The 13,732-nt window shown below is 35.7% G+C and overlaps 1 protein-coding gene across 1 annotated transcript; it reads left to right on the top strand.

Moving 5' to 3' along the window:
* The first annotated feature begins 606 nt into the window (after positions 1–606).
* On the top strand, positions 607–13,721 carry LOC127864575 (uncharacterized). Its single transcript, XM_052404349.1, has 3 exons — positions 607–1,211; positions 12,736–13,607; positions 13,708–13,721. The coding sequence occupies exons 1-3, from the start codon at positions 1,054–1,056 to the stop codon at positions 13,719–13,721; spliced, it is 1,044 nt and encodes a 347-aa protein (XP_052260309.1). The 5' UTR covers positions 607–1,053.
* Positions 13,722–13,732: the final 11 nt, after the last annotated feature.

The following is a 13,732-nucleotide window of genomic DNA, read 5'->3' as shown; positions in this document are numbered from 1 at the left end:
TCACGTAATCACTGCTGCTAATTACCCAGTTAGTGGGCACGCACTATTTAGAGGGTGACGTGTATTGGAAGAGATGAGATAAGATAAACAACGCCCGGGGTATTCCCTCGATTATAGAAGGAGTTTCAAATACTGAAACATTAATTTCAATTAGGAGCACAGCGGGATTTATTACTATGGAACTCCAGATGTAAACTGACTGACGCACGGGTCAAATTTTCGATGCATAAATGACGCACAGCAGAAAAAAAGGTTGCGTCAAAAATGAGTCATTTTTAATTTGCTCGCGTCAAAACGCAGGATTCTGCGTCTATTGAAATCCCTGTGCTGTGTTTGTGTATTTATGATTATTTTTGTCATTGTTGTACCTAAATCTTATATGAGTAGTTGAGTCATATAAAATAAATGTTAAGGCCACTAGAACAGAACAATTGTTTTATTGTTAAGCATTCTATTGTTTCATATATTTCAGATCCTGATTTATACTGTAGGATTAACTGCTATTTGAATTTTCGTCTGCATGTATTTCATAAAGGACTGAAAAGCATTTCTACATGTGTAAAAGAAGTGAACTGTGAACTATCTTATTTATGAACTATCAGAATTATACTTTAACTACATGTACTTTAACATGTAAAACTTCATACACTAGAGTATCAAAATTGGCGACAGGTTCATTTCTAATGTTTTGAAACGTTGGCCTATGGTTGAAAAGTTTTATCGCACATCTTGTGTTTGAATTTATTTGTGTTTCAGTGTTAATTTTAACTTCTAAGGTTGATAAACTTTTGGATCTAGCTTTATTTCTTTCATATTTCACAAGAAATATACTTGGAACGATTTGAACAAAAAGGTTTTAACATTTAAACAGTAACAAAATGGCAACAGGTTCATTGTCTTCGGATCCAAAACGTTTGCGTATGGTTGAAGACTTTTCTTGCACACGTTGTTTAGAGCAGAATCTTACGGAATCTGCAGACATATATTGTGAAAAATGTTTAAGGTTTTATTGTAAAAAATGTGTTATCCTGCATAGTCAGTTTTTTACAAAACATGACATGTGGAAGGGAGGATATTAAGAAATGGCCAGTTTCTAAGGCGGTGGAAGATTTTCTCAGGAAGTGTGAGGTGCATGAGGATGAAACACTGACACAGTTTTGCCATGACCACAGTCAGCTGTGCTGCTCTGCATGTGTTGGAACAATTCACAGGTATCTCACACATTTATATTCCTTTAGTTATTAATAATTAACAGCGCTTTCGCTAGCTTTTAAAAGTTGGAAGTCCTGACTTCCTAACCATAAATCTTGGACGTCCCAAACATAAATTTTGAAGTCCCACTTTTATTTCATTATTTTAATAGACCCCACCGATTGTGATTTCGATGGATACAAACATGTTCCTTAAATCTGTAAATAAACATGTAATATTGATAGATCTTTGCATGTTCCAACTCTATCCATTACCGGATAATCCAGTATTATTACGATTTATATTTTCAAAACCAAACTATAACCAATGACTATGTCAAAAAATTTCATAAACTCAAATGTCCGCCATTTTACACGAGTGCATTTACAAATTTATTTATGGGATGGGGGAATTCCCATTGAACATGTGTGAATCAGGTGACGGAATTTGAGAGCATCGAGGACAGTGAATTTTTTTAACCGTGAGTCCTGCGTCCTGGACTCACAAAAATATCTGGGGATGCAAAGTTTTGAGTTGTGAGTCCCAAAAATGCATAGAATTTTCAAAAAAAATATTAAAGTTTAATACTTGGACTCGCAGTAGCAGCGGTTTTCAGCCTTATATATCAGGAGCCTATTAAAGGCCCCTTCCCAATTGAGAATTTCATTAAAATCGTGCAGTTTTCCGAAGATCCTTACTAACACCAGCTTTTTCATTTCCCAAAGCAGTAACTTTAGGGAGAATTCTTCCCAAAATCCATAGGCTAGGGCCTCTTTCCAATCAAGCGAGGAAAACCCCTGAGTCGTTTTTTCGATTCAGGGAATCGTAGATTTGCAGGTTATGGAGTCCCAGGACTCAGATAAGAAAAATTGTAAAAAAATCACTTCGAGGACCGATCATGAGGGATTTCAATAGATTTTAAAAACTGGAAGTCAATGACCCCTGGGCTGAAATTTTGAGGAATCAAATTGAAAAATACTAGGGGTCAATTTTGAAGCGCGTTTATTGTGTTTTTGTCTGTATTATTCATTTATTTAAATAAAAATATGCTCTAAGAGCAACACAATATCTTAAAAAGTTACGCTGCTTTATTAAATAAAAATACCATGATAAATAACACAACATATTTTAATGAATTGGTACACAAAGATAAGGACACATTATCAATAATTTGTGTGAACAATATCGACTTTAAGTTTTTCAAAAACAAAACATGTTCATTTTACAACTTTTTAAGCAGGTTTTTAACCAGGTTTTCCGAAGGAAAAAACTGGTTATTAGATTGGCGAATGCGGGCGGGCTGGCTGGCGGGCGGGCGGAACAAGCTTGTCCGGGCCATAACTATGCCGTTCATTGTCAGATTTTAAAATCATTTGGCACATTTGTTCACCATCATTGGACGGTGTGTCGCGCGAAATAATTACGTCGATATCTCCAAGGTCAAGGTCACACTTTGAGTTCAAAGTCAAAAATAGCCATTAATGAGCTTGTCCTGGCCATAACTATGTCATTCATTGTGAGATTTTAAAATCATTTGGCACATTTGTTCACCATCATGGGACGGTGTGTCGCATGAAAGAATCACGTCAATATCTCCAATGTCAAGGTCGCCACGACTAAAAATAGATTTAAAAAAAAAACAAATTACAAAGGGGGTTAATTTTGTTTGTTCATTTCAAAAGTTCAGTTTGAGTTTTCTCCCTTTATCAGATTTTTTTTCACAATGAAAACCTGGTTTTGTGACAATTTTGTCCCTTGTTATTATTTCTATCACTATACTATGTTATTTGTAAAAACAATAAATGCTCATTAAAATCTACTTCATCATAACTTATTAAGTCTTTAACACATTTAAGTAATTTAAGATATGTACCGGTAGCACCGTTCCATCATATATTTATCCTCATTATATTATCATCATCCCTATGATAGCTTTTGTACAAAAACATAATCTTAATGCATGGAACATCTTGTATATCTATTACTGTTTAGCCGATTACTATACATGTCTGAAATATATACACTTAAGAATGCCTTACCAGTAGTAGTTTAACTTTAATTATCCAAATTTTCCTCGTTATCTGGTTTAACAAACCTTATCAAATGTTTGTTACATCCAGTTAATGCTTTCTCCATTATTGAATCACCATTACTTGTAATTTGAATCGCCATTTTTTAATTGAACGCGGGTTCAATGTTAATTTACAATACGTCCGCCATTTACAATGTCGAAGGTCATGACGTAGCAATTTAATTCTACTCGGATAATTTATGTATCTCGTCGAGGAAATGTGTTTTCTTAATGTTTATGTGTAGTATTATGACTTGTTAGTATAAAAAATGACTGTGATTCCAGTTTATATAATATGGGCGTTACTCGTAATTATCGGTGGATTAGCAACTGTCAGGTCAAAGGTCAAGGTCACGGTGACCCGAAATAGTAAAATGGTTTCTGGATGAGAACTCAAGAACGCTTATGCCTAGGATCATAGGTACATTGATTATGACAGATGGCAGATGATCCTTTTTGATTTTCAGGTCACTAGGTCAAAGGTCAAGTCACAGTGACCTGAAGCAGTAAAATGGTTTCTAACATAATCACACAATGGCTGCCACTGCAACTGACAGCCAATTTGGGGAAATGTGTGTTTTACAAACAGCCCTTGTTAGGATTTTATCAGTCAATAGTGTGTATGCCCAGCCTTGATTGATGTGTGAGGTATATATTGATTGACCAAACCGTCCATTTGTACTTTACTTGACATTTGCCTTAGTTGGCAATTATATTTTTCACTAATGCTTATTTCTGGATTTATCGTTATTGTCATTATTCAAGCTCTTGGCATTGCATTTAAACCACTTCTGGGACATTCTTCAACAATCTTTGACTAATACAATATGGTAAAATTTTAAGACATTAGTACCAAAAAAAAAGAACAAAGAGGCAAAAATGATCAAAGTTTAAAAAAAAATAGAATAGATTAATTACAGTACAGCCAACGTGGAACAAACATATTTTGCGATCCGCTGCGGCAATGCGAAACAAGTCGATGCCGAGTCGGCCGTTGAAGCATTTCGAAGCAAAGCTTCGCATCTTTCCGCCGAGACATGTCGAGGCAAGCCGCGATCTGCGACATGACGCCGAGTCCATGCGCATCTTCAAATCAAAATCTTTTTTAAATAATTAGTTAGTCAAAGAAATTTAAAAGAACAATTATAATTATATTTATAATCATAATTAATTTAATGCTCACAGATTCAAAATAGATAAATTAGTTAATAAAAAACATGCTGTTGTTTTGTTTTTAGTGATTGCATTCCCATTTCTAAAGAAATTGCTGTAATCCGGATATAAATAATTATTATTTTAAAAGAATGCAAATAAAAGAAATCGAATTAATTAAAACAAAATACGATTATCACAGGCACGTATTAATAAGATTCCAATAATCATTTGCCATCGTCATTTATAGAATCGGCTTAAGTACTTTTAAGTTACTTTGTGTGCGTTTATTGCACTGTATGATTATTGTCTTTATATTAAAACGATCAACAGACATATTTGTTTTGGGTTTAATTTTTACGACAATGTGTATTAGCATACAAGCATATTTAATGTGGCTGGCCCCAAGTTAGTTTGTTTCCTGCCCGTAGTGTATGTATTTCACACATAAATGTCACGTAATTATGTGTTGGCTCATACGAGTGGTCAAGAATCCAGCAGTTGGTTGATTTATAATTGCTTGTTGTTTTTGCAATTATATTTTAGCTGAGACAATTAGCAGTTGAAGCCAAAACCAACACTTAATTGTTGTTTTGTTAATTATCAGCTTATTATAACTATTGTTTGACTATGTGTATATAAATTAGTTTCATTTTGTTTACATTATGCAGTTGATATCGCTAATCATTACCCGATAATCCCGTATATTCCAGTTTTAAAGGAAATTCCGGTAAATATTTACGATAAAAGTGCTCAAGACACACACACATTCGCAATTATTCTCAAGTATCAAGTACATTTTGGCGTTTGTTACCATTTAAAGATGTGATGAAATAACGCCCAATCGGGCGTTTTTTTCCCAATTGAACACACATAAATCATCTGACATGATGAATGTTTTTATACAACACAAAATACACCCAAACTTTCCATGCAACGTTGTACATGTCTGCATAATTTTCGCGTGCTTTTTATGGAGACAAAGGATATTTTAGCACTGTTTATTTGACGCTAGAATTTGTTAATGTAACATTAGCATTAAAATTCGGAAGTGTGTTGCGGATTACAAATTTAAGAAAGCTCATTTCAGAATCAATTGAAACATTAACATTGTGCGTAATTTATTCAACGATAATTTGTTTAAGCGCACTTAGTGCCATATCGCTTATTAAAACGTGAAAATAATTAATATGAAAGTAGCATAAATCTAGGTTTCTATGCTACACAAATGTACATGTAGGTGTATATCTTATCACTCAATCTGCAGCGTATGTATGCGGCGGATTTACTCCGTGAAAGTAGGCGAGGTTAAAACAGACTGCGTTGTTGCGCAGATCGATGCCAAGTGCCTCAGCAATACGCCCGTGAACACTCGACACGCCCGCCGCAAACTAAATTTTGGGCTGTGGCGTACATGTAGCCGCAGATTATGTTTGTTCCGCGTTGGCTGTAATGTAGATCAAGCATCTAAAAAAAATGAAACCACTTCTGTCATATTAACATAGTATAATTTAAAAACTGTAATTTGAAGTAGACAGATAATACTATACACAAATTGGTTTCATACATTAAAACAATTGTTTCACAAAGTACATAGCATAAAGGGATATGCTATATGGTTTTCAACACATGTCAATTGTTTAAGGATAATATTTTTTCGGGTCAGGTAAAAAAAAGCCTTCAAAGTGCTAACTGTAAAAGTTGTATGGCCATAATTGGTATATAAGTTGCGATTGAAATTTTGCTGATGACAAGTGTTATTGTGTATAATGTTTGAATGCTTTTACAAACATATTACACTACGCGTCCCGCGATTTTTGCCAAAATCACCAACACTCTGTGGTCATTATTTATTTTGGGTTAAAAATTATCGCGATCTCGCGCGTTTCATCACGCTAGGTCGAGCATGATCACCGTATATGCATAAATATCTCCGCGGTGATTCACCGCGATTCACCCTGTTCACGGTCAACGCAGTGAAGAACGATTTTCCTACGTTACATGTACATGTCTAATCTTCACAAAGATTATAGCAATATGGGATTATTAGCATTGTTGGCAGATATAAGAGAGTAGCCTTTTAAAAATTTCAACATGTATTTCACACCCATGTCCCTGACAGGTTATTTTTTACTTTTTAAATGCTGCGTATAAAACAAAACAGTGTTCATACCTAGCTGTATGATGCCGCAACTGGAGGAGTGATAATTGCGTTATTGGTTATGCAATTAACAGTTTGAAGCCATGGAGAACTCATAACTGATTGTAATGTAATCGTCGTATTTTCCCCCCCAGTCTCTCGATTCCCCGATACATACGTTTCAACTGTCTCAATCACATTCATGCAACTTCTTACGTCTTTATCCATTGCTTGATAATCCCGCATATGCCCTATTTCCATTTTAAAAGCGAATTCTGGTTAATATTGATGATAAGAGTCCTAAAGAATGTCATACACGCTGTTTTGTTACCGTTGCGCTGTTTCAGTTCCTTCATTATTGAAACAATTATTGTATTGTATACTGACTACACACTTAAGTGTCATGTTCAGTTCATACTCTTCTTCAACAACCAATAAACAACTTAATTATCCCCACGCTTTTTGAAAAAAAGGTGGGGATATTGTGGTGATCTCCGCCGTCCGTCCGTCCGTCTGTCCGTCCGTCCGTCCTGGCCACTATCTCCTCCTACACTAAAAGCACTAGAACCTTGAAATTTACACACATGGTAGCTATGAGCATATGTGCGACGGTGCACTATTTGGAATTTTGATCTGACCCCTGGGTCAAAAGTTATAGGGGTTGGGGTGGGGCCGCGTCAGAAATTATCACTCATTTTTTTAGGTTATTTTACATTTACTTCTTTATTTCTACACCGATTCACTTCAAATTGATACTGGACCTCACCTATGACAATACGGTCAATCTCAACCATGCATGGCCCCATTCCCAACCCTGGGGCGCCCCGCCCACATAGGCCACACCCACCAAAAATTTCCATTTACTATAATTTTTTCATTTCTACACGGATTCACTTCAAATTGATACTGAACTTTTGTTATGACATTAGGGTCAATCTCAACTATGCATGGCCCCAATCCCAACCCTGGGGCGCCCGCCCACATAGGCCACACCCACCAAAAAAATCCATTTACTATAAAAAAAAATTAGGTTATTTTACATTAACTTCTTCATTTCTACACTGATTCACTTCAAATTGATACTGAACCTCTCTTATGACAAAACGGTCAAACTCAACTATGCATGGCCCCGTTGCCAACCCTGGGGCGCCACGCCCACATAGACCACACCCGCCCAAAATTGCCTTTTACTATAATTTCTTCATTAATACACTGATTCACTTCAAATTGATACTGAACCTCTCTTATGACAATACGGTCAATCTCAACTATGCATGGCCCCATTACCAACCCTGGGGCACCCCGCCCACATAGGCCACACCCTCCCAAAATTGCCTTTTACTATAACTTCTTTATTTTTACACCCATTCACTTCTAATTGATACTGAACTTCTCTTATGACAATACAGTCAATCTCAACTATGCATGGCCCCATGATCAACCCTGGGGCGCCCTTGGGTCAAACATGCGGCGTGGGGATACGCGTCGGCCTCTGCCGCGCCATTTCTAGTTTATATTTAGATTAAATGCAACATGTACACATCATTTTCTGGGAATCAAGAAAGTGAGTTTATTTTGTGAAAATAAACCAATATCTGTTTATTGAATTTGTCAAACTTTTATATATATATATATATATATATATATATATATATATATATATATATATATATATATATATATTAGCAATTCTAATGAAAATAAATATCGTTATTTTAAATGTTTTAAGCAATTTAAATTTTAAAAAAGAAAAGTCTTTCTCTGAGAGCATATATGGGTAACAGCTATACAATCATTGTTTTGACAGACAACGCGTGCTTATCTTAAGTTTGTTTCTGGTAATACACCGGATATTGGATGTTTGGGGCTTGATTGGATAATAAAACAAAGATGCAGTCGGCGGTTTTCAGTAGAACTTTTGTACAAACCAACCAGGGCTCAACATTAACCTAAAAACCAACTTGCCCTGCTGGGCAAGAACTTAAAAAATCTACTTGCCCTGAACGTAAAGCCACTTGCCCAAACAGGAAATATCACATTAACTTTAAACCTCATATTTTTTAATAAAGATCAAAATGATACACCACAAAACCTTTTTTATTTTTGAACATTTAACAAAATGATTAGAGCAATTAAAGTGTAATTAAAGTCTAAATTAAATGCTCTTTGTTCTTTTTTGCACTTGCCCAGGCGGACAACTAGATTATAAAATAACTTGCCCGGACCCAACTTTTACTTGCCAGGGGCAATAGGACAACCATTAATGTTGAGCCCTGCCAACTTAATCAACAGTGCACTTGCTTATCTAACATTTAAGGATCATTCAACACGGGTCCAAGCAACTTGCATGGACCATAATACACAGTCCTATGGTTACATTTAGTAGCACACGTGGTCAGAAACTAACAAGTTTGTGTAATAAAGCAAAGAGATTATGATCTGAAAAATTGCATGGGGTCCGAAATGAAACAGAATGCCACCAAATCAAACAATTCACCGCCTAATTTTAAGTGTAACAAACTATGTTTGAAACATTTAAAATAACGATAATTCCGAATGATCACAGCTTCCATTTTCAAAAGTATAGGCTGTTCAACATTGGTCAAGAAATTGTAAAGACAAACGATTAGTAATGTTTCAGTAAATGAATTTTACACGCTTCTATTTTATTAAATAGATCTAGCAGCCCAATGGCTATTGGAGAAGCGTACATCACCTGAAGCAATGTGTAAATTTAAATTTAGATGCACATGTAAGTCATTTTCTGAAAATCAGGACGAAGTGAAAGTATTAATTTTACAAATCAACCAACATTTGATTTTATTCAAATGGTCAACATTATATATATATATGTGTCGTCTGTGTATTTGAGCAATTCTCAAGCAAATAGATATCGTTTATTTCGACGTTTAAAGCAAGTCTCGTTTCCGATATTAAACTATAAAAATTTCCTCGGTATGGTTACTGACCTACACAATCATTGACAGATGACATCCGATTGTAATTGTATGAAGTATGCAGAGAAGCTGACAAAATGTTAAAACAATCGCGTAGAAGTAAAAATATCAGGTTATTATCTGTACCTGTTTCTTTCGAAGTGAATACTCGTTGTGGCTGCGGAGAAACTTCGAGAACAAAAGAATCTGTAGCCGCGAACTTTGTTGGTTTTGCGTGAGCCGTACTGTACAATTGTTATTTCAACAAATAAAGATATTGTTTGTAAATCAGGATTTGACATTCAGCAAGTACGGTGTTTACTTACTTATATATTGGAATACATTTTCGCGATCTAATGTGATCGTCAATAGTGATGACATTAGTTAATAAGTTGAAATTTAAATCTAGTTGTCACCGCGAATCAAGGCGATTTGCGGTGTTTTCGCAATGATTCTACAGCTGATCTTTATCGCCAGATGGTCGCAGTGAAATCACCGTGAATCAACCACAGAGTGGATTCACCGCAATTTGCGGCAAATCACTGCGATTTGCCATGTCGGCCCTAAAGCGGTGGTCGGTGATTTAGGCAAAAATCGCGGGGCGCGTAGTGTACGCTTATATCTTGCTTATTTTGTGAAAACTTTCAAAATATTTTTGCCCTTAACTCTAGGACCTAGGGCTACCACATTTCGTATGTAGTGAGATACAGTAGTCCTCTACAAAGTTTGCTCAAATTATGCCCCTGGGGTTAAATTTGACCTAGCCCAGGGGGTCACAAAAGTGTACATTTGCTTAAATAGGGCCTATATTTAAGTATTTGCACAAGCCAAGAAAATTTTCAGCCTTTTTCAGCAGTAGAGCGATACAGGGCCATCATGGCCCTCTTGTACTTGTTTGTTAACTTGCAGAAAATGCACTTCTTGAAAAAAAAAGAATTAATTTGCCTTTCTTTTTGGAAATTTTCAGACAGCAATTTGGAATTTCGTAGTTTTTCTTCAATTGGGAAAGTTTACCTTTTATAGGTACTTTATAAAGAAGAAGAAAAATCGCTGGGTTGCATTTGATAAGACGCTTATCACAGGCTAGAATGATAATACTCGGACTATATTTAGAAATAGAGGACCCTTTTGTAAGAAGCAGGGTCATTTTGCTTTGCATCTGTTCTTTAGTGCGTTGGTCCGTAGACCAATTGTGTTCTACAATATATCTAAGGAATGCTTTGACCTACAGCCAGGCAACATGTTTTATGTTTACATAGAGAAAAATTAAGAGGTCAATCCATTTTAAAGTCAATTGGTCAAAGGTCACAGAAGATTATAACATGAAATTATAAAGATTTAGTAGTCAGTTTTAGTTCCTGTTATACCCATAATAATATTATAAGCAGATTTTCAATTATGATAAAAGTTATATTACAGTACTGCCATTATTAAATGCATTTAATCATTGAATTTTAACCCATTTAAGACAACTTCATTAATGTCAAAAAATTATGAAGAAACATATGGAGTTGCACGAATTTACCTGACAATTAAAATGTCACGGTGACTCAACTTAGAAAAATGGTATTCGGATGATAACCCAAGAATGCTTACTTCATAGGTACATTAATCATCACTGGCAGATGACCCCTATTGATTTTCAGGTAACTAGATCAAAGGTCAAGGTCACAGTGACTCGAAACAGTAAAATGGTTTCCTGATGATTACTCAAGAATAATTAGGAACATTTTGAACAAACATATGGAGTTGCACACGCTAACTAGACCATTCAAACATTTAACAATGGCGTCTTTACTTTTCCACAAATAGATCACATGACAACAACAAAAGCAAAATAATCACAAGAGGTTAAATAACAACAAATATTGGGAGATAGTAGACCAGGTTGCATGTCATATGTCGCTCATCACAGGCTAGACTGTACATACTGAGTTTGGGAATAGACATTTAATATACGTCATGCTTGTTTTTTGTGGGATGGTAGAGCATTAATGATCTTTTCTTGCATGTGTTATTATGGATAGTGTGGTCAAGGTGTACAATGATACTAAAACTGAAAACATTATAAACTACTAGAAATGTATTCTTAGTACATGGATACCTCTACAATCCAATTTGTCCCACAACTGCACAAATGTCTTTAAATTATGAACAAACATATGGAGTTGCACACGTTAACCTGACAATTACTATGTTACTGTAGAAGTATCCCTCTATTTGAGTAACGCTTCTCACAATTGAAAAAATATTATCGTTTGGTTAAAGGGATTGTCACATAACTCTTCTTATTTAAAAAAAAAAACTTAAAAAAAATATCAAGGTGCATACTTTTACATGGTGGGTCAGGGCCCTCAATCTATCAAATCTGCCGCCGAATTTCGGTGGCAGTCCCACCTGAAAAGTATACTTTTTTCCCCTTTTGGGGGGAAAAATTCCCCCTAAAAAAAAAAAAAAAAAATTTTTTTTTTTTTTTTTTTTTTTAATAGAAAGATGTGTCTCATGATTATTATATCTCAATTCTGTTTCAATTTAATCTTTTCAAACATACTAAATTATGAAAAATGCAATGGATATAGTGCAAACATGTACAAATGAAATAATGAGAGAGTAAGTAAAAAAATCCCCCAAAAAGGGAAACGCCGCGAAAATTCCCCCTCCTAAGGGCTGCGAACCCCTTCACCCAAAGTAGTGTGAGGGCCCTGTGGGTTATACTTTAAGAATAGTTCATCCCTCTATCAGCTGTACTCTTTGAATTACTCACAACACAATTTTAAATGTGATTTCTTTGCTAAACAGGGGCCATAACTCTGGGTATGTTGAAAAAAGACATCAAACTATGCATGTGGGTAAAATTACACAATGATAAATATTTATGTAAAGTGTTAGTCCTCTTCTAGCAATACTGTTTATTTTACACTCTACACATATTCTAAAATGTCATTTATGTATAAATATGAGACATTACTACAATTATGATGAAAACAACAGAAACAACATATAGAGGTGAGCATTAGCTCACATGCCTGGTTACTGTACTTGTAAAGTTGCAGGGATACATGTTGAGTTATATATGACAGAAAAGTCACACAGATGGATGGAAAAGTGCAAATCTATATACCCCCATATTCAGCCCAAGAAGCGTTAATTTATTGTCCATGTATGTTTTTATTTGACACTTTATACTTGCTTGAAGCATTACATAATATCACTGACTATTCCTTGCTGGTACATGTTTATTTCAGCCAGTGCAGTAAAGTGACCCAGATTTCGGAGCTGACCAACTCGCAGCCCACTGGCCTGGAGGGGATGTCAGTGGAGCTGGAAACTGTCCTGGGGGAAATTAAAACCCTGCAGATCAGTCAGAAGGCCAGCATTCAGTCATTGCAGAAAACATACAAGGAACATAGTGCAGTTATGATAGAGCAAATGCGTGGCAATTTAAATACTTATATAGATGAATGTGATAATAGTTCTGTGGGTACATCAGGCGGAAATGAGCAATATTTAAAAGAAGAGATGTGTAGGAGTGTTCTCTCTATCGTGAATGAATTTGATAATATTACTGCGAAGGAACTTAACGAGATGAAAGATGAAGTTATAAGCATTAAAGGGTCAGTTACAAGTTCTATTCATAAATGCACCACTCTTCACAATGACTTGTCACAATTCCATGAACTTGTTCAGAAAATTGGAGATAATAAGGAGCTCTGTCTTATAGCCAGCATAAAATGTAAGCATATAATACAGCAGGCATTGACTCTGCTAGGAAAGTCAGGCAAGGCGTTTAACGTCCAGCGGAAGTCTGTGCACAATGTGAGAATACCAAGTGATTCATATGAATGTAGTATTGCAGGCATATGTGTTCTGACTGATGGGCAGGTGCTGGTCGCAGACTCGAAGAATAAGAGGATCAAGCTGCTGAACCAGCAGTACCAGGTGGTGAATCACTGGGATGTGACTGCTGGGCCATGGGACATATGTTTGATCACACCCAGTGAGGTTGCAGTGGCTGTGAATGACCATGATAGCAGGATACATGAGGTCCAGTTTATCACTGTCAACCAGGGAAAGCTTGTCTCTGGCAGGAAGTTTCAGTTACAACATAAATGTAGAGGTATTGTCCATCACTATGGAGACCTTTTTGTCACCTCCAGTAAAGAATTGTACAAATACTCACTGAGTGGCAAACTGATCTGCCGTCTCTACCAAAATAGATCATCTGCTTTGACAGGTAAGAAT

The sequence above is a fragment of the Dreissena polymorpha genome, chromosome 1 (genome assembly GCF_020536995.1).
Source record: "Dreissena polymorpha isolate Duluth1 chromosome 1, UMN_Dpol_1.0, whole genome shotgun sequence".
In the NCBI taxonomy this organism is placed as follows: Eukaryota; Metazoa; Mollusca; class Bivalvia; order Myida; family Dreissenidae; genus Dreissena; species Dreissena polymorpha.
Note: the sequence above shows the minus strand (reverse complement) of the source record. Positions and strands in the feature narration are given on the sequence as shown.

What these genes read in the sequence shown, in the direction of transcription:
- LOC127864575 (XM_052404349.1), top strand. Translation starts at nt 1,054, where the DNA reads ATGACATGTGGAAGGGAGGATATTAAGAAATGGCCAGTTTCTAAGGCG. An exon ending in TGTGTTGGAACAATTCACAG is followed by an intron (nt 1,212 to 12,735) that starts GTATCTCACACA and finishes TGTTTATTTCAG; the next exon opens with CCAGTGCAGTAAAGTGACCC.